The sequence below is a fragment of the Phasianus colchicus genome, chromosome 5, assembly GCF_987193195.1.
Source record: "Phasianus colchicus chromosome 5, bPhaCol1.hap1.1, whole genome shotgun sequence".
In the NCBI taxonomy this organism is placed as follows: domain Eukaryota; kingdom Metazoa; phylum Chordata; class Aves; order Galliformes; family Phasianidae; genus Phasianus; species Phasianus colchicus.
The window spans coordinates 31,165,821-31,187,899 of NC_143440.1; the positions used below are offsets into that span (position 1 = coordinate 31,165,821).

General features: G+C 35.7%; 1 protein-coding gene across 1 annotated transcript in view; it reads left to right on the plus strand.

The window, feature by feature from the left end:
• AVEN (apoptosis and caspase activation inhibitor) overlaps positions 1–22,079 on the plus strand; it is an 84,263-nt gene that overhangs the window by 14,013 nt on the left and 48,171 nt on the right. The window contains exon 2 of the mRNA XM_031593721.2: positions 6,177–6,351. Within this exon, the coding sequence (XP_031449581.2) occupies positions 6,177–6,351 (175 nt within the window). The remainder of the gene's footprint in view (positions 1–6,176; positions 6,352–22,079) is intronic.

Below are 22,079 nucleotides of genomic sequence, written 5' to 3' on the forward strand. Positions count from 1 at the left end.
TAATATAATTGGATAAGATTGCTATAGTTAGTTACTTTTATAGTGTTGTTTTGATCAGACTGTTGCGAATATAGTGCTTATAGAAGGCAACCTAGTATAGATCAGGTAATTGCTCACAGTTTTTTGACAGGTTGCTGAGCATTATTACAAAATATTCTCATCTGTCTCTGGAAGAAGCTATGGTTTATATCATGGCATTGCAGAAAGGTTATTTCTTCTGGAAACTTTAAGATAAAATCATAATATGGCTTGGGTTGGAAGAGACCTTAAAGCCCATCCAGTTCCAACCCCCCTACCGTATTTCCAGATCAGGCTGCCCAGAGCACAATCTAACCTGACTTTGAACGTCTCCAGTGATGGAGCATCCACAGCTTTTCTGGATAGCCTGCTCCAGTGCCTCAGCACTCCCTGAGTAAAAATTTTCTCCTTATATCTAATCTGAAAATCCCCTCTTTTAGTTTAAAATCATCCTCCTTTGTCCTATCTCTATCAGACTGTGTACAAAGTTGGTCTCACTCCTGTTTATAAACTCTCCTCAAGTATACTGGAAGGCCACAATGAGGTCTTCCTTGAGCCTTCTCTTCCCCAAGCTGAACAAGCCTTTCTTTATGGGTGAGGTACTCCAGCCCTCTGATCATCATTATGGTCCTCTGGATCCACTCCAGCAGGCTCCTCCACATCTTTCTTGCAAATCTTTCATTTGCTTTTCTAAAATCTAGATTAAGAGTACTGAATAAGAATAGTTTGGGAGATTGTATCCTACTCTTCATAGTGACATTGCTTTTATGTGATTTAAAGTGGTTTCTGTCCTTGTTATGCCTTGCAGTCGTCTTCTCTGTACAGAATTTTATCATTAATATTCGTAGGTGGTGAGAACGGTATGATGGTGTACTTCGTTAGATTTTCCCTGATAGTGGAGTATGTATTTAATAGGCTGACAGAGATCCATACCTTGATAATAGTTAATTATTAGTGTTTTTCAAATTATTAAAAAAAAATTTAAAGCAAAATTCCTGTTTTTCATTTATCATAATGGAACACGTTTTGTGTTGTCATTGAATTTCAGATGCCTGTTGAGGTAATTTGATAAAGCTACCATCCTTTAAATAGGGCATCTTGATTCTAAACACCTACAAACATGCATCAGTATTGATAAAATTGCTCCGGTACTTTGTCTTTTGTAAGATAGCTTCATCAGTCTAAAAATCAGCTTGCAGATGTGGTTCTGCTTTGGTTTGCCATTGTTCTAAATGTAGATTCTGTTTTTCTTTTATATACTATGTAATTCTTATTTTAAGAACCCCTTAAATTCCCAGATTAAACCAGGTAATGTAATCCTTTGACAACTTTAGATTTAATTTTAATAAATCTCTAATTACTTACTAGGCAGTAAGTGTATATATATACACACACACAACACGTGTGTATATGTATGTTTGGGAAAGTAATTAGTTAAATGAGGAAAATCAGAATAAATTTTTAAATATTATTATTCTTTATGTAACCATTACACATTACATGTCTGTCAACTGTAGTGAGAGAAGATTAACCTGTGGGGATTCTTTGGTGTCTTTCTTGATTTAAGCTGAGAGGAAAAAAAAACAATAAAATCAAGCAACAGCCAAGCAATACCAAGCAACTAGTATATAACATACTTATTGTTCTGTGATAATTCCTGGTGCCTTCTTCTGGCATCTCTTTGGTTACACCAGCATTACTTTTGAACCATGCAATTAAAAGGAGATATGTGTTTATTGGAGCAGTTCATGTGATTTTACTTCCCTTTATATCTGCCTAGAGGAACCACTTAGTGGTTCATTTCAGCTGCCTTTGTTACATTGCCACTAATACAAGTCTGTGCATACAGACTGTATTCCATGCAATGATTTAAAGTGCTAAGATTTTGAACTATCTTGTTGCTTAATTATGAATGCTTTTTTGACCCTTTGACTTAGGAGTTCTATCTGTGAGAATGTAGCTATAATAATAGATGCTGCTTACATTGGAGTGAGGAGGAAAGGAGAAATTGTCCCTGCAGAGATGCCTTGCTATTTTAAATGTATTCATTCATGGTACAGCTGATCATGTCGGTCAGATTGAATCTGTGAGATGTTTTTCTTTTTGTCTTGCTAATCTTTTACACCGATGAGAAGAAAAATTGGTATTGAATATCGCTGGGATTTGGCCACAGCTTTGCAGCTGTGTCCAGAAAGGAAAAGGGAATTCAAGACAGTTGACTCAAAACTCTTATGTTTTCACATGTTCTCTGAAGGGGTGCTGTTAGGAAGAAAACTGGAAGAAATACTAACAATATCAGTAGGAAGAAAATATAATAATGCCTGATAGCTATATAATGGGGAAAAGGTAGTTGGCTCAAAGAAAGATAAACTGAGCGTGTGTTGTTTGTATGTTCCTCCAAGCTGTTGCAGAACATTTTAAGCATGAACAGAGATTAGACATTTAATTTTTTTCTTACGAAGTTAATAGAACTAAACAGGAAGAAAGAGGACTATAAGCAATTCTTGTGGCTTCCTAAAGGTAATAAATAGAAAGCCTCATAGAAAGTTTTAGAGAGTCATAATGGAAGCTCTGACTACTGATGCACTGCTAGGTTTTTAAAAGAGCTGTGAGCTCAGCTGTTCTCGTTGAGTGTTAGTGCTTAATGTGCTAGGACTGACTGCACTTACAGAGAAGGGTGCTTGAGTCACTGAAGCAGAATGTGGGAGGTCAGTTACACTTTCTCCATTGTGTGCCTCAGCCTTGGTTTGATTCAAAACACTCTGGGTTCCAGGAGGTGCCCAAGTCTGACCCCAGGGGAAATTGCCTGTTCAGAATAATGTTTACTTCATTTTGACACTTTCAGTTCTGGAACGTGTGCATCTATATGTTCTTGTCTGTAACAAATGTCAAACAGAAATCTTGCTTTCCCACTTTTTCTCGCTTACATATCTTCCCAGCCCTGTATGCAGATTCGGTGTCTAAAGGAGAGTATACTAAAATATTCTTAGAGTCCTACGTGCTGAGCATTTTACTTTCCTTCAGAAGGAAGGTGGAGTTGTATGCTATGGTAAATGGTAAAAATATGTCCTTGCAAAAGGCCCTACATTGTGTACAGTAGCCTAGTTCTTTTGGTATTGTGTGAAGGACCTTAATTAGCTTAGATATAGGCAGAATGCACATCTTAAAGACAAAACAGGCAGAAGGTTTCCTGGTTTTATTTAACTGGGTTTTTGTATACTGTCACCAAAATTGCAATTAAATTTGCAAATGTTAGTGCATGTAATGCTATCTTAAGTGGAGCAGATGAATACTTAACTTGCTGTTATATCACCATGCATAGTAGGACTGACTTCAAGAAATTATTTCAGCTTGTGTCATTTGTTATTCAAGAATGGGAAATGGGGGAAGGTGAAGCATTTTGTTTTGTTATAGATAGAAGTCTGCTGTGTACTGATTAAAATTAATTTTCAGTAATGGTAGCTAAGGCAGATAAGGGGAAAGAAGTGAAGATTGATGATTATTTTTGTTTCTGAAGTTGTTACTTTAGATGGTAGCTGTCTCATAAGAGATCGTAGAAGCAAATTATTTTCTGAAGCTTCACTGATCAGAGATGTTCTGAATATCTTTGATAACCCATGATTTTAATGTTCAAAATGCATCTTTAAGTTGTTTGAATATTGAATATTCAAGTATGATTACTTTCAGTTTCATCCTGTAGCAGGACCGTGCATTATGTAACATTTTCCTTGAAATATTTATTGGGAGAAGTAGGGGGATTTGTATTTGAAATTTATACAATTCTAAAGTAAATCTCAGGTTAGTACTGAAGGAACTAGACTGCACAGAGCCTATTAACACTCTTTGGAAATTGTGGTTTGTTTCTTAAAGTTCAAGTTAACTCAAGTTCAAATTAACTGCTAAGAAATGCAATTTACTGGAGGTGAGCATTATAGCTAATGACAGAATGTGAAAAAGAATTCAGTCCATCATTATTTTGTATTTAAGAGAAAACGTTTCAATCCATATTAGTTTAGTGGAAGCTTGTTAAGAAGGTGATACTCCTGTTTTGTTGTTGATGGCTGAAAGAAGAGCGTCTTTTAAACAGATCTGTAATAGTACCACAGGTGACTCGGATGATTCTGATCTCTTCTTTGTAATGAAAAGAAAGTACAACACTATTCTTGCTTTCACTTGTGAATTGTATCATCTCCCAGTTATTTCAGGCACAAAATTCCATTAGGCTTCAGTGGATTATAGCAAATCATTTAATTTGTAGGAGAAGAAAAAGAACCAAATCCATTCTTATCTTAATCTAAGTGGATTTAGCCTTTGTTCTTTGGAAATTGTAGCTCTAGGTCAGTCCCCAGTAACGTAGAGTTTTGACTTCACCCTCTCACTCATGCAACCAGCCATTTGTTCACAACTATTTTAGTATCTGTATCTGACAGAGAGATAACATCTCTTTTTCTTTCTAAAAATTACACAAAACCAATGAGAATGCACAGAATATTTTCCCTTTTGTCAGTTTTTTGACAACTGGGAATATATCTGTATGATTGCTTCTAATCTGTTTCTCTGCTCTTTGATGATTTTAGCATTCCTTCATGCTGTTCCTAAGCAGGGCTCCTGGAACGCTGGTGAAAGAAGCTTGTTCTGTGAATATAAGTGGATTGTTTATATTGAAGCCATTTTGAAGTTCTGGTTTTATTACTTGTATGATGTGGCATTTTGTCCAGTCTTGTACCAGCGTGTAATTCTACAGTACTGTGCTTAAAAAAAATAAAACCTAGTGTAGTTTTAGAGACACAGTAACTATTTAAGGCTTTAGCAATTTTTCTGCACAAGATGTTGTAGCTCTTCACTTATAAGGACATTTGTTTGGTATAAAGAATTGCTCTTCACGTTTATTTCAGGATTACACGTGATTTAAACTATCAAAGCCAAGGTCCTCCTTAAAGCAAGTGTCTGATGGTGAGCTATAAGGGAATTTTGGTTTATAGATATATAATGACTTACAGTAAGGTGACTTCCTTTTAAAATTATTTTATACTGAATGAAGTTACTTTAAGCTGTGCAGCAGTGCTGACAAACTTGTATTTAACTGCTCTGGTTACAGAGAATGCACTTATAGTTGGGACAGCGAAATTAAATTTTATGGCAGCAGTGCATTGTGGTTTGTAAAAGGAGAGATGAAGTGAAGGCGAGGTAAAGAGTGAAGCTGTCAGTAGGAGTGTCTGAGGCACACAGGGAATCTCTTCTTTCTTGACTCCCCTTCTCTTTTTCTTGAAAGCTCTAGACCTCTGCAGAAGGTATCTTCTGCTCAGATTCTTCAGCTGCTCTAGGTTCTCTTCTTGCCTATTGTGCGCTCCTTCCATTATGAAGGAGACTTTTGTATCCGTGAAGCAATGGTTATTCTAGACGAACCACTGTGGAGGAAAAGCTTACTTGATGCAGGGGAGAGTTTTCCATAGTGGTTAAGTACTTTGGCAAATGCTTGAACCTGACGTTGACTCTCTTATCAGTTTTCCCTTCAATCCCAGCGTGTTGTAAGTATTTGGGCAGGTAGATTGACTGCCAGCAGTCTATTTAATTTTTCCTTGTGTATTTCAATAAAATGGTTTTCGTGAAGGAAATGGATTTGTGAAATTATTCCACATTACTTGAGTTCAGGCCTCGAAGGAAGTTGGTTAAAATAGAAATTATTACATGGATAAGCCTGTCTGTGCTTTTCTTCTGCAATATTTGTGATGTTGGCTTTGTTAAATTTCACGCAACAAACATCAGACACTTCATTCAATTATCATCTGCTTCACTGCAACACTTGGGTAGAGATGCTGTGATTAAATGAGTAGTTCTGCTGCCCCGCAGTATCAGAAAGCTGTTTGGTATGGGCTTCCAGAACAGGAGGGACAACAGCAGTATTTGGCACCAGCATCACTGCTTGACCCCTATAGGAAGCTCTGCTAGATAGTTTGAATACATTTCAGGTGTTACATGTATTTCAGGAATATGGTTGCACCTCATCTAAAATTCTGATGGGATGACACTTACCCAGGCTGATTTGTCTTTCTGGAGTTGAATTCTCTGGTTGTAGTTAATTGTGTTTGTGACAATCTAAATACTGAGCTAAACGCTATTGAGTTGTAATGGCTTTTCTGTCTGTTTAAATATGACAGGTAGAGGATGATGGTGATACTGAATCACGAGAGGAGGAAGAGGAAGTGAAAAACTACTCAAGAAGAAAGATTGTTTCAAACTGGAACCGCTATGAGGATGCAGAGAAAGAGGGACAGAGAGAATGTGGAGAATCACAGAGAGGAACAGACTTCAGTGTTTTGCTTAGCTCAGCAGGTAAGCATTTTGTACTCCATATACAATTCTTTAGTTTTGCATCTTGAAATATTACTGTTTTTCTGGCTCTCCTCCCTTGATGATGAGAAAGGAGCCTAGAATACTGGGTAAATCTGCCACTGATCTATTCAGAAGTCTCCATGGGCTACAATGAGTCAAGCACACAGGGAATAAAAGAGAACTGCTGTATTTATAGCCTTGTTGTGAAACTGTATGGATCTGAGCACACGCAGAATGCAGTTATTTTGAGCTTCTTCTTCCTCACAGAGAATTCTTTGTGATCTCAGCCATTAGGTTGTTTTCCAGAAAACAAAAAAGGCTGCCACAGTGACTAAAAACAACAGAGCAGTCAAGCAGCTGTTTGCTGTTGTATGTTTCGACAAGGATTTGTTATCAGCACTCTACAGATGTGTGTCTGAATAGCAAGTGTTAATCTCTTTGATTAAAAAAAGATCAATTGTTTTCTGTTTTTTAAAGGAGATAGTAGACTAAAGAGGTGGAGGTACAGGCAGTACTGGATCATATTTATTTATTTTTATCAATACATGTGTAGCACATGTACAATTTTGGGCAATTGCACAAAATACAGTTTCCTAAAATTATTTTAGAGTCCCTTCATGTGCCATTGTATTAGAAGACTGTTCAGCAAAAAGCTACAGAGAGTGACCTTTTTTGTTTGCTTTTTCTTTCTTCTTTTTCTTGGTACGACTTAGATCTGAGAGATTTCAGAGTTTCCACATACTTGGATTTTTCATTCACAGGTCACAGGGAAAAATTAAAAGTTACCTGCATTAAATAAATAAGATTCAGAGGTTTCCTTCTGTGTGTCAGAATCAATTTCTGAAGCTCAGTTTTGCATAAGTGTTGCAAAACTGGGCCTAAATCACTGGTTTTAATAATACGATTGTGGCATGTATGTTGATTTCTCTGAATGGCGTGTTGCACAGTAAGCAGAGTGAGAGGCAGGAGATCTACTGTGGACCTCTGTGTTGGATGAGTAAGATAGCCTTGAGAGGAAAGATATTACAACTCAAAATTGTTAAATCAAAGGGCCTACTGTGAGCTGCATAGCTGCCTGGTACCATGCATGGTACTTTTGAACTGAGAATAAAACAAGGTACTGTTTACTTATAGTAACTTGCATTTCTGGTAAGTGAAGGTCCAACACAATTATTACCATGCATTTATTTGACTTTCTGTTCTTTGGATGCCGAAAGTTGAGATCTTGCTAGTAGTCCTGTTTTTAATACTAAATCTTTCTTTTGGAATGTACTTTATCTTCTTTTAGGTAGATGTGTTTTGGGGGAGTTGTATTGTGTCTGTTCTTAACATTAATATAAATTGATAATTAACAGCAGGGAAACATAGTACTTGCTTTAAGGGGGAGGAGAAGAATGTCCTTCATGTAGCAATAATACAGTTTTTTTGGAGTTGCATAAAAAGGAATGAAGATCATGTGTAGCTCAACTCAGCTTGATTGTGCATTTGATTTCAAAAGTGCTTCAGGTTTAAGTTGTTTTGAAGTAAAATAGAATAGGTGACCTAGTGAGTATGATTGCTTTTTTATTACACCATCTTTTTTATTATCCAATGATTTCTGTGTTGTTAAAACTACAATTTCAGCAAGTTCCAGCGAATTAAAAATGTTGTGTTTTACCGAATGATAAAAGTTTATTTGTAGCCAATTGGATGCAGAGAAACTGAGGGCATTAGAAACTCATGTTGCTGGTTTTATACCTGTTTTTAAAAAATGAGTTGATTTTCTGAGCTCTAACGCTTCTCCTTAGCCACGTTAATGATTTTAGCAATGTGTCTGTCTGCTCATATTTCTTGAACTCTTTTTAATTCTGATTTCTCATTATTTTGTTTCTCATAATGTAAACAATATAGTCTTTTCAATGTGTCAGAACTTTCACATGATGTGTTTTAATTATACTAATCTAGAGATGTTTCTCTTACTTGTATTCTGAGATGTTTCTCTTACTTGTATTCTGAGATGTTTCTCTTACTTGTATTCTTTGTAAGGTTAGGTATTTTTGTGAATTACTGAATAAACTTGAATTTTTATCTACTGAATAAAAACAAATCATTTTGATTCTTTGAAAAGGTTTATGGTTAGGAAAGCACTGTTTTACAGCTGTACAACCTTCAAACATAAGTAATATGTTCTTAAATGCGTGGTTTAAATCACAGTTTTGTTTTTCTTTCAGTTCAGACTCATTCTGATATCTATAGTTTGCAAAACTGATTTATTTTGCTTTAGTTTTCCTACTTCCAGTTGTTTCCTTTAAAAAAACCCATATATATATCATTGTATTCTGATGAAAAATGAGAACATCTTTCACCATACATGCATACTGAAGAAATGATTGTGATATAAATATGTTAACTGGGAGAATATGAAGGCAAGATAACACTTGTAAATAACATTTACAGGAAACAGTTACAGAAATAGTTAGAAAGAGAACCATGTATTGAATATTTTATATGCTTTTGAACAGGACTGTGAATTGAAAAAATGGTTACAGATATTTGTTTATTACTTAATTTTTCAAATGAGATGTCACTATTTTGATCTGGTACAAATTTGATGAGTTGTCAGCAGTGAAAATCTGACAAATTTATTTGCGTTGTTATACTTACATTCTTATAATATTTGTAAAGTGAGCGGATCATACATGTGGAAAATACATTTTAAAACAGTTTCTATTTCCTTAGAATTAGAAATGTGTTTTTTGTTTGCTAACTAAAATGAGCTAATGTAGGTAACTCTGCAAAGGTAGGTAGCATAAAGATATCAATAGATGAACAAAGCCAGGCTTCCCTGAAGTAGGAGGATGTGTACCTTCCTAAAATGAACACTTGCGTAAAAGAATGTGAACTCTTGCTTTACGACATTTATTTTGTGGTTAACTCTTTGTCATTCTCAGTATGCCTGGATTACTAGATCTGTGTGTTCTTTCAGAATCATAGAATGTTTGAGTTGGAAGAGACCCCTAAAGGCCATCTAATCCAACTCCCCTGCTCGTTGCAATGAGCAGGGTCACCTACAGCTAGACCAGATTGCTCAGAGCTCCATCCGTCCTGACCTTAAATGTCTCCAAGGATGGGCATCCACCACCTCTCTGGGCAACATGTGCCAGTGCTTTGCTGCCATTGCCATAAAAAACTTCTTTATTGTATCCAATCTTCAGTTTTAAACTATTTCCCCTTTTCCTATCACAGCGGACCCTGCTAAAGAGTCTGTCCCCTTCCTTCTTATAGCCCCCCTTAAGATACTGAAAGGCAACTCTCAAGTCTTCCTGGAGCCTTATCTTCTCTAGCCCCAGCTCTCTCAGCCTGTCCTTGTAGGGAGGTTTTCCATCCCTTGGATCATTTTTGTAGCCCTCTGGATGTACTCCCACAGGTCCATCTCTCTCCTGTACTGAGAACATACAGAATGACTTACATGATATAATTTATGTGCACATTCAAAAGATGTTAAGATTGTAGCTCCACTTCAGTTTTTCTAAGTCCAATACTCTGGCTCACTTATCATTTTCAAATGCAGGAAAAATTAGCTGTCCCTGATGTCAGGAGATGGGTCATTAAACCATTTTGACTTAATTATAGTATCTACTGTAACAGTTCAAAGTGAAATAAATCAACAGAAAAAGTTGGTTGTTAGAATTTTTTGTAGCTCTTACTGACAGAGGAATAAGGCAGCATAACTGATTACTTGATATTGTGTTTCTTCTGTGACAGTGAATGCTAAGATATCAATGCTTGCTTGTTAATTAAAAGGGAACCTTGAAAACAAATGCACTGAGTTAGACAGGTGACATGATGTACTGTGTTATGCACAGATCTTTACCTTATGTATTGCGTTACTGTAGACCTGTTTTCAGTTTTTCTTACTTTTGTGTTTTAAGAAGGTTATTTCGATGGCATTTGCTTTGTACTTGTAAGTTTTTTAATTCTCTGCAGTCTGTTAATTTAAATACTACACATCTTCCTCTTTGCTGATGCAAAGATATTTCTATTGTATATAACATAAAATATGGCTCCAGCTTACGGCAAAGCTGTAATATATTTAATTTAGTGTTAGGAATGTCTTCAGCCTTTGTGGTCTTCCTCCTGATATTAAATTAGACTTAATCTTTTTGCATGTTTTGTAACCATGCTGCTTTGCATCAGTTTGAACTGACTAACGTTACTGATCTTGTAAAAATAATCTTTCAAGTCACATTTCAAGTTGCTTCATTTCTTTATCTGTTTTCTTGTGGAAGTGCTATGGACTCTTGTTCTCATGGTTTCTTTGGCTTTGGGATGGAATAATTTTATTTGTAGTGGTCTAAGTAGAAGCTTGCATCTCTGATTTTGACTACTATTAGGACATTACTGTTCAGCATTTGGAAGTTGCTCAGTGAATCCAATTCAATTGCAAAAAACAGCTAGGGAAGTACTGGGGAAGGAATGGAACTAAAGTGCCATTTTTCTTACATTTGAAAGGTTAGAAAGGTCTTGCAATTACTGTTAATAAACAATAATATAATTAATGCAGCCATTTAAGAACCCTTGGCAGTAGCTCAGATTAAAAACCTGTTCTTAAGCTCCAGCAGGTCTTGGCCACTGAGTATGTACAAACTCTGAATTCTAGAAGCTTGTAGCTTTACCAGATCAGGTTTTATCTTTTCCAAAATGAGCAAAGTGTACAACCCTCGTCCAGCATGATATCAAGGTACTGACTCAAGGCAGAGAAATGCTTATAGTTTTTCAAAGTAAGAGTTTATAAAGGCTTCTTTTTTTCATAGGTTCTGTCATAATAGAAAAATGTTCCAGCCATTCTTTGCCTTTTTTTTTTTTTCTTTTTTTATATTTGGATGACAGGAAAGTGAGGAAAAGTTACCTGAAGCAAACCATTAGTATGGAAAATTTCAGGCTGAAAATGGTCTTAAGCAAGAACTACTTGGTGGCTTTGCTAACAGCTGATGTCACTGGCTACACAGAGCTACTTTGTGTGTAAAGTAGGGTGATACTTCAGCTCCTAGGTTATTTTATTTCTTTTTTTGGCATTTTATCTATCCATCAGTTAACCTTGTATGTAGCAAAGTAACCTTTCCTGTTTTGCTTTTGGTGCCTAACAGGTATGCTACAAGACCATTGTAAGCCTTCAGGGAATGTCTTGAATCAATTTAGCAAAAAACATTGTTGAAGCATAAAGAACAAGAGAAGTGGAAATAATAGGATAACTTCACTTTGCTAGAAGAATCTTGCTATGTTTAAAGAGCTGTCCTCATTTTTTGACTGAGTGTCCAAAATAGATTTCAGTCATGTTTTTTTTGGTTGTGAGTAGGTGCCTTAGGTTTAAAAATACGATTCTGAAATCTTATTACAGATTTGATTATTTTCATTTAAACTTGATGCACTTTACAACTACAACAACAAAAAGCTGCCAGCATACATGCTTCAATAATAGTGTACCAAGTTGCAAGATATGATAACTCACTAGATGAAAAAAATTACATTTTGGACATGATTCTTTTCCCACTTTGGGACCATGGCTGAATGATTCTGAACGATTCTTTGGGGCCATAGCTGAATTTAAATGGTAAGAAAGAGTAGGGCTGTGTAGTTCAGACAAAACTGGTGGAATGATTTTGGTGTTGTAAGAATTCATGTAATTTCTGAATGTGCCTTGCACTTGGAATGCTGTAAGAAATGTGGAATTGAACCCAAAAGGGCAGCATAGTAGAAGTTATATGAAGTAAGTACATGAATTTGAGCTATTTACTTTCCGTTCCCTAAAACACTGTTCTGTCTTCGCAAGCTCTTGCTTTTGGACTTCTCTGTATGATTTTGATAAGTCTATTGCAATATATTCTTGTATTTTCATCATCTTCACTGAGCTGAACAGAAAATGTAGTGCAAAGCTTGTGCTAAAAAAGGGGTTTCTTACAAGTTTTCTATTCAAGGGATATTCTGACAGAGGTTTTGAAGAATGCTGCAACGTACAGAGTAAACTAGTTTTCTTATTTCCTGTGCTAACTGTGCTCAAAGAAATGATCAGGCATGGTTCTGATTCTAAAAAATGGTCCTTTGAGTTGCAGAATTCAAGGGAACAGTTGAAAATCAGTTCTCTTTCAGAACTGCCTTACTCAATGTTTTGAATTTCGTTAGTGTGTATCAGGGCTCTCATTTTGCATTGGTATCAAATTCTACTACTTTTTGTTTTGCGTGTGTGCTCCGTGAAATGATTTATGTCCATGTGTCTCCATATAACTTCATTTCCTGCAAACTTTCCATTTTTCTGCTGTTTTTCACTTGAGCAGTTTTACTCATTGGTCAGCAAATCCTCATCAGGAAGAATTAAATGGCAAAATTCTGTTATTTTGTACAGCTGTTACAAGCGCGTGAATATTTATGTTGTAATTCTTGATCCTTGAAAGTTTATATGAAAAACGACTTGTATAACTTCCTTTTAGACATACCTGCTATTGACATAATTCTTATTACCCCCCAATTCTTATGTCACTGAAGCAGACAAAGACAGGCAATAGTTATGACAGCATACAGAGGAAATCAGACCTTTTGTTTTAACAGAAAAAAGATATAAGAAAGGCAGAACCATTGTCATTCTGTATGCTGATAAGCTCCCAGCCCTCCTATGGAATATAACAGAAGAAATGCACAAAATCCTGCAACTGCGTAAAGATGGATTGCCTCTGTTTCTTGTACAATTGAAATATCTAGACTAAAGAACAAATTGCTGCTTATCAGCTTTGAGAGCACTAGCTCTGTGCTAAAAATAATAAGATAGATTTATTATTCTTGCATGACTTTATGGCTGTGTTTGGAACAGATGTATTTTCTACTAGGGCCTCATATTTTGACAAAAATTCAACGGACCCAAAGCTTGATGTCCTTGCTGTTCAGCAGTTGCCATAGAACACAGAGCTATTATCTGCTTGTTATTTATTAGTAGCAGGTTACTAATCTTGACTGAAAGTTACCACGATAGTTATGGACTGTTAGTTGGACACTCGAATATTCCAAGAATATGCACTTTTGAAATAAAGAGTTCTAGGCATGTGCTTTACTTGTATTCTTCTTGTGTTGTACTTCTCTTCCTCCTTCATTCCATAAGTGTTCTCTGAACTTCCCAGATGTGCTTCCTCTCTTGCTTGTCCTTGTTAGACCCATTCCAGCACATAAGAATATTCCTTTTCTTTTTGATGATACCATTTTCCTAACTTTGGACATTCCTTATCCGGAGTGATCTTATTTCCACCTGCAAAGCTTTTTGCTGTGACCGCTATGCTGTAGGCAGTCTACAACTTCGGCCTTGCTAATAGACATGAGTAGTACTGCAATTTTAGGTACATGAAGATAGAGACATAAATCTTGAAACCAAGTAAAATGCTAACTCCCCCTCTCCACCCTTGCTGAAATAGCTTTCCCAGCCAAAAGAAAAACCTTCCTTCGTAAAGATTTGCAGTAAAATTACAGGACTTGGCATCAGTGTAAGATGATTATCCATCTGCTCAGTACTTCCTCCTTCACTGTTCCTAACATTACTAACATTACAGAAATTCTTTTTTTTGTTCTAATCAGACAAGCTGTCTTTTTTTTTTTTTTTTTGTCTGAACTAAAAATAGGAAGTGCCAGATTTTAAGTGTTAATTGCATCTTCTTGATAATTTTTTTTTCCTCATAATGGATGATCTGTACTTACCCATATATGTCTTCATATCTACAGTACCCCACCCTGCCCAATGTATATATAAAATATTATCAGAACTATATAACTGACACATAAGGTAATCCTAAGTCTTGAGTACGTATGTATTTTTTGCTTCAGTATTCTGATATTTCAGAACTATTTAGTCATGCATTTTATCTGTGATAGTATTGCAAAACTAATGATGGCTCATGGAAGGAAAAAATGAACAGTGTCAATGTTTTTGAAGGTGTTTTCTTCTTTTTTTTTTTTTTGGATGCTTGATGATTTAGAATCAAACAGGGTAACATTCACAGATTAAAAGGATTACATTTTGTTCCCATGAAAATCAGTGTGGCAAACTTTTCTCATTCTTTTTTTCTCATTTTTCACACTTTGCACTCATTTAGTAAATTCCAGATTTCTGGATTTGACAAGTTCTCTGACCAATATAGTTCTCAAATCACTTGCCTTAATCTTTTGCTGTTACTGTATATTAACAGTGATTCCAGTGAATTGAGTTTAATTATGCTTTGGTTATGAAATCACAAATCAGTAACTTCAAAAATGTAACAGTTTATCCTTATAACTTTTCTTGCTGTTTCCATGTCCTCTAATTTAAAGCAGAGGCTTGAGAGCTTTCTGAAAATGTCTATTTGATTGATTCACTGTTTCTGCTGTTTAATAATGTCCTTTCTTTTTTTTTAATATCCCTAAAACTCAGTCTGTACTGACTAGGCTTCATATTGCTCGTTATGTTTGCTGTGGTGTCATCATCTCTGACTTTCTTGCAAGTGAAATTCTCTAACCAAAAAGATGATTACTCTGACTTGTAGATCGATAGTATGCTTACTACCTCCCGCCTTTGGTTTTCTAAATCCAGTATGTTTTTGCCCCTACATTCCATTTTCTCTCCTTTTTGCTTACTTTCTGCCTCCCTCCCTCCCTCTGTATTATCCTTTTACTCTCTGATTTTCTTCCTTGGCATGTATTACTTTTGATTTCATTCTTCCCTTTTAGATTTCCTGTTATACTGTTGATTCTGTTGAGTCTCCTGAATTAGAGCAGGGTCCTGAGCCATCGTTACGTCACCTGAATTGGACTTTAAGCTTTTCAGAGCTGGAACTTCCATTTCCTTGCCTTCTTCCAATAATGACATTAGGACATATCAGATACACTTCCATGATAATATTAAAAGTTGTTGATTGATTTGGATGATCTGTGTTTGTTTTAATGGTAGTACTTAATCCACTTTTGTTTCATCTCTCTGCATCCTACATCAGGGAAAGAGCCACTCTATTTTTATCGTTTATGTCAAGGATAGTAAGAGTATCAGATATAGCAGATTGGTTTCACTGCAGAAAGCAGACTTAACTGTTCTGTTTCACATAAAAATATTGTTTTTCCTAATATCATTTTAAAAAGAAGTTAACTGTGATAATAATGTTTCCTTACTTGTTGATGGATGCCCAGAGATGTGATTAGATTGTGTGTGTGAACCAACATTAGAGGAGACAGGCTTGTTAGAACACCTGCTAGTAGGGTGTTCAGAAATTTGTTTAGTGATGGCAGTGATTGTTCTAAACACTGTTTTTGGAATGGAAGAAAGGCCATTAAATGTGAAGCTATCTAATGGGCACAGTCTGCCAATTTCTTTCTTAGTTTTTGTCACGGCTCTTTTTTTTCTTCCTACCCCATTTGTCATCCCGTTATTCCTTGCATTTGCTGCCAGTGTCTTAGGCTCTCCTGGTCCTTCACATCTGATTTGGAGGCTTCCTGAACCAAATGCATACATTTTGTCTTTTTTCACTTTTATCTCATTCTGTTGCTCAAGTCTTCACTATTCCTGCATTTGATTTCTAGGCTGCACTTTCGCTTGACACCCCTCCTCGTATTTTTATACTTGTCCAAATCATGTGTTGGCTCCACATCTGCGTTCTGTTCTCTTGTCTACTGTCTCTCTCAGCTCTCAGGAGAGTGACAGCTCTGGTGTTTCTGGCTGTTGTACAGGAAGGTACACTGAGCACGTGAAAGGTCTGTTTTTTTTGTTTTTTTGTTTTTTTAATTATTATTTTTTGTTTATTGTTGTTTTATTTAGGGCTTTTTGTATGTGTGTGTCCAGATTTAGGAAAATTTACTGAAGAATTTTAAAGGCAAATTGACTCTTGCCAAACTATTTTTTTTTTCCCAAACTGTAACTTTTCCCAAAATGTATTATCTATGCTCCAACACTTAAGGGAAATCTACTCTTGTTTTTTCTTGCAAACTGTCTACATAAGAACTAGAATCTCTTCTAATTTAGAATCTCACTTGAAAGACGGAGTAAGGTGCAAGTAGGGAGAAACTGTGTTTTCTTTAGTTCTGACTCATTTTCAACCTTTACTGGGATGTGAATCAGATGACCTTCCTTTGACAGTACACACACTCATCATCCCATTTTATAAAGCGTGGTATTTCTGAATCTGCTACAGATAATTCGGATTGTGAAACTGATCATACCTTCTCTGTTTCTTTTTAAGATCTTGATTGAAAACAGACTGTGATAATGTGGTATTTTCTCCAACATGGGCGTGTGCTTCAACATGCAGAAAATGTGTCACTGAAAAGTGTGTATCAGCTAGCTACAAAATGTACGGGGTTAAGATGGGAAAATAAATTCAAGACGGTGTGTTTCGGTATGCTGTTATCATTGTAATTATGTTGTAATCATTGTATTGATTGTAGCGTCGTAAATTTGTTGTAAAAGATAGAGGCAATAATTGCAGATATTTATTGAAAATAAATTTTTACTTGAGGCACGTGGTTAATTTTCTGCTGGCAGAAAGGAGATACTAGAAGTCTAACTATTGTAAATTCATAGTTCAGTGGTAATGGGAGTTAAATTGGGTTAAATTTTTCTAAGCAAACAAAATGCAGGGGTTCAAGAGTGATAATCTTGAAGAGAAAGTCTTTATAGCCTTTGTAATCTTTCTAGAAAAGATGCTCTGTTGGTAATCTTCATTTCCATCGTTCTGATGTTCACAGAAGTGTACCAAAATGATTATAATGGAAAAGAAACACTTTTATACTGACTTCTTTACTGATGGAGTCTTATTAGAGCAGATTTTTTTCTCTATAGACGTATTTTATATTAATAAAGTTTTTAGGTGATCAACATGACAGAGTTCAAATGTTGATTGGCTGTTATACCATGGAATCTGCTTTAGGCTAACCTGTTTCTTGACTGAAATCCTTTGACAGAAAAATAGGAGAGATGTTACCAAGACACAATTTATATTTAAGTGGTGAATAGTCTTGGGAGTCGAAAGGTCTCTTGTCCTTTGATCATTATCTAGATTTCCCATAAAATACTACGTTTCAGTCTTGGGAACAAGTCATCTGCCTACCTGAAAAAAAAGAATATCTAAAATGCTTGTAGGGTTCCTTGTAGTCTGTGACCTTCAGATGTAGTGATTGTCACAGGTCTCTGCACATGACATAGAGGATTCTTAACCAGTTATGTTTTCTGAAAAGTTAACAAACCGTACCCTTTTTGGCCTTCTGCTTTGTTCAGAGAACAATTGTAGGTGTTCAGTGATGGTTTTAGAAAGGGTAGTGTATTCATTCTCTCTCTTCTGTCTTGGATGTGGTTAATTTTTTCTTTTTACTTTCTTATCTTGAAAAGCATACTTTTCCTTTTAGAAAAGCAACAATAAATTTGCTGCACCTTTCAAGTATCCTTTTTAGGGTTACATTACCCCCAGGGCAAAACCCAAAAAGGAATTGTATACAGCAGTTGGTGGTGGTTTTTGCCTGATCAGTGTGTAAAAGGGACCCGGTGTCACTGGCAGAACAGTGAGAATGGAAGGTGTTTTTGTGTTCCCTTTCATTTTATGCTATCACCTGTCACTTCAGATGGGAGTAGGTGGGAAAAATAACTTCTGTGAGAGTGGAGAAAGTGTTTTACTCCAACTAATGAAATATTTGTCACTTACCCTGAAAATAAGCTGGCTAACTTTTTCCAAAAAGAAAAAAGGTACTCATATTGACTTCCCTTGCTCCTATGCACTAAATACTGGATGAAAGAAACCTGTAGCTGTTAGGTGATGTTTTGCATCTCTAAATAACTCTGTATGTAAACATTAATTGCTTTGTAGTCATGTCTGCCACTACTAAAACGTGAATTCTGATAAAGATGGCTATAAGTTATTTTGGATTTTTTCATCCGTTCATTTGTCTGCTACATGTTTCTGCTTCCCTCTTGCTTTTATTGAGTATTTGTCTTTGTTGTTCTCTTTGTTATGCAGCTGTGAAGTTCTTATCACTAAAAATGTAATGAATTTGAAGTTGTGTTGTATTATATTGCTTCTGATCTCAATAATAAATTATAATCACCTCTTCTCTTCTGAGCAAGTGAATTTGAAATGCACTTCAGTAATGTTATGGTCCGTCACCAGATATAGATCTGCTTGCCTGATTTGAGCACACGAATGGTGCCAAAGAGTTGGCAAGAACATGAAATTGAACAGGTGAAAAGGGAAAGACCTTGGGGAATCAGTGAAATCCAAGGATTGGTTGGATTAAGGGAAGGAGCGAGCACTTTTTTGTTGTTGATTTTTGTTTGTTTGTGGTAGTGTGCATGCATACTGGGTTAAATTGAGTTGGACTGTGGAACTTCAATGTTAGCAGTAAATATGTTGAGGAACAGAGATCCAGAAATCCTTATTTCTAATTTATTTTAATATGTATTTACAGTTAGAATGTGGAGAGCAAACCCATTTCTAATGCAAGCAAGAGCCTGCTTTATATTTTCTCTTGTTGCTCCATGGTTCTGCCTGCCCATTATTTTACCTTTCTTCTGTTCATTCCATAATACCTTACTCGGCATTCACTTATGCTTGTTTTTTATATATCTTCTTGCTATCCCACAAACAACTTTATTTCTTTGAGTTGTATTTGACCATGGGAAAGAAAGAGGAGGAGGGAGAGGAAAAAAAATGAGGATAGAACCCTCAGAGAAGAACAATCTATTCACTTAGAGGAAAATTGCCTACAAGTATGAGATGACTAAATTAACTTGTAGTAATGCAATCTGAAAGCCTCAGAACTCATCCCTGTTTCTTACGAGTACACTTTAACTTGTCAGAGAAAATTGATCTTTATAAATATCTCTGTGAACGTAATATTCAGATAGACCAAGCATTTTAAAGTCTCCATAATGTTGGATTTGGTTGCAGTATCTTTATGTTGCTGTTTTCATTTTATTTTATTTTTTTTTAAATGCAGTATGTGTGTTTAGTGCCCATGCATCAAAATAGTTTATCTATGTTAGTTCACTCAAATTTTAGGAATTTTCTTTTGACTGTTCATTTATTAATAGTAGAATCCTGTAATAGTTCTTGGGTTGGTCTTTTTGCATTCCTTTCCACTTTAAATGATAATAGCATAGTACCATTTTCTACTGCTATGCTAATTATGAGAAAATGAGGTAGTGAACAATGGAATTCTTTTGGGAAGAAGAATTGGAGTACTTATTAAATACCTCTGTTTACAAATTTGTTTGCTAAACAATATTTATAGTCTTACCATGAATAAAAAACAATGGAGGATATTTATTATTTTTAAAAAGCTGAGGAGATATATAAAAATGCTTACTTCACAGTTTCAAATGTTTTAGGTAGTGACAGATACTGTGGACAATATTTTTTTTCAAGCATCTTGAATAAAAAAAAAATTGAACTACATTCCTGAAGCCTGTCAATCTCCCAGCCTGGTTGTAGACTGAAATTATTTCATTCAAAAAAAGACTAGTGAAATAAGTTTGTTCTGTTACAGAAATAACTCATTGAACAAGCTATACTGTATATTTAAAAGACTGGAGCATTGCTTTCTTGAAAACTGTTGCTGAGGCATTGAGCACTTACTGCTGAAAATGTAATTTTACGTGAATAGGATTCATTTAATCGTAAAAGGAAAGCACTGTAGATTAATCCGAGGAGGACAGAACATGGATGAGATGTATTTTGGTGACAGTGATAATGTACACCTACAATATCAGTCAGGAAGAGATGACGTCCGCATAATGGTATTAGGGATGATTTATGTAATTTACATTACAATAAGTAGAAGAATTCATGAACAGCCTATTAAGGAGAGTATGTATAGGTGTTTGGGATCTTTTTTTTTTTTCTGGAGTCTGCTCTTTGCTATCAGTGTTCTGACAGCTTGGCTCCGCTAAACTTAGAAACAGTTCCATTTCCTCCTCTTCTCTCGTTGAAACACATTTTAAACGTGTATGGTTTTAATAGTTTGTTTACAGTATTTGTCATTATTTGCTTTTAGGCATTAAACACAAAATACTACCAACAAACATTCAGTTAAATTTGCTTCATTATTAACTTGTATACTGTGAGAAATAACAAACATAATGCATTGATTTCAGTAGCATTTGGGAAAATCTGAGGCAGTGAAAATTGCTGTTGTTTCTTTTTCTAATTCAAATCTTATTGATTTGGATATTACTTGAAGAACAGTGAACTGGGTTATCTAGTAAGGCACCAACCTATCCAGTAAAACTTATTGATTACATGGCCACAGAAACCATTTTTGACAAGGTAAACTTTTCTAGATAGCATGAGCAGTCATAACAATGTTATGAACTAGATCTTAGTTGAATTAGGGCACATCTTTTAGTACAGCTACTGTTAAAAACAACTTTCAGTCTCGTTTTAAATAATTATACAATGGCGGAGAATGCCCAGAACTCTAGGAAGGTGGTCTCACTGGGCTCTCAGACCTCTGCAGACAGTTGCACTGTTACCTTCACTGTTAGAAGGTAGTTCTACACTGTCTCTACATCCCAAAGACTGAAGAGAGCTGCAGAAAAAAACACCCAAATGATAGAATGAATCACAGATAAAGATTAGTTAAAATACTTGGGGTGGTGGGTGGGAAACAATCCTCTATCACGTACAAAGACTTCTGAAGTGATTACTAGTACTCAACAGTAAAGGAAATCTATCCTGGAAATTAGGAGAAGAACAAGTTGGAAAACATGACATCAGTACATAAATCAATCAGTGGCACAGCTGCATCACAGATTTTGTCCAGTTTGGATCCCAAAGGCTCCTCAAGGAAAAAGTGGAAATGAGAAGGTACAGAGTGTAGCAGCATGATGACTAACAGTTTTCACACAAAGCATAACTGAGGATACTATGAGTAGAATAGAATGGAGCTCTTCAGTCTTCCAGACTGAATCAGAAAGAAGACATAAGAAGAGCTTGTTGTAGTTGTGAAATCTTGAAAGGATGGACATGGTGAATAAGAAATCGTTATTGTAAGAGTAAGGAGAGAGTATTGAATGAAGCTGATTGGCAGCAGATTCAAAACAAAGGAGGAGTTTTTTGGTATAATTTGTAATTAAGCTTTGAAAATTTGTCAGTGGATCATGTAGAAGCTTAAGTTTTGTGCAGGTTCAAAAACAGACTGAAAAAAATTCTCTGAAGGCTATCTTATAAATAAGGCAGTGTCTCTGACTCCAGAAATCCCTGACCACATATAGCTGGAGGCTGTCAGAGTGTGTCTGAATAAGTGCCACTGTGTGTATGCTGTGTTCTTAGCCATCCCTAGACTTATGCTGTTAGCAGTGCCCAACAATGTAGATTATATGTAGGCTGTATAGAATCTGTGCTTTGCTCTGGTGTGACCTTTATTGTGCAGTGTGCTTCTTTCTTCCCTATTTGTCATCTGCTAAACTGATTAATTAATACTTACAGTTTGAGATGCTGTCAGAAAATTTTGGATCATGTTGCAGTCGTATAAAGAATTCACTTGCTGCAGGTTTTCCTGTTTTCAGTTGTGTTTTGTAAGCTTGTTGACTTTACCTTGTTTAACATAAAGTTTTTATTAGGGGAGAAGCAAGTTGAATTCCACATAAAGCTTATTGCTTCAATACTGTTCAAGATGGCTTTATGTAAATCTGCTTTTTTAATGTCCCATGACTGCAGGAATATTGAAAAAGACCAAGGAATATATTTCCTGAATACTGAAAA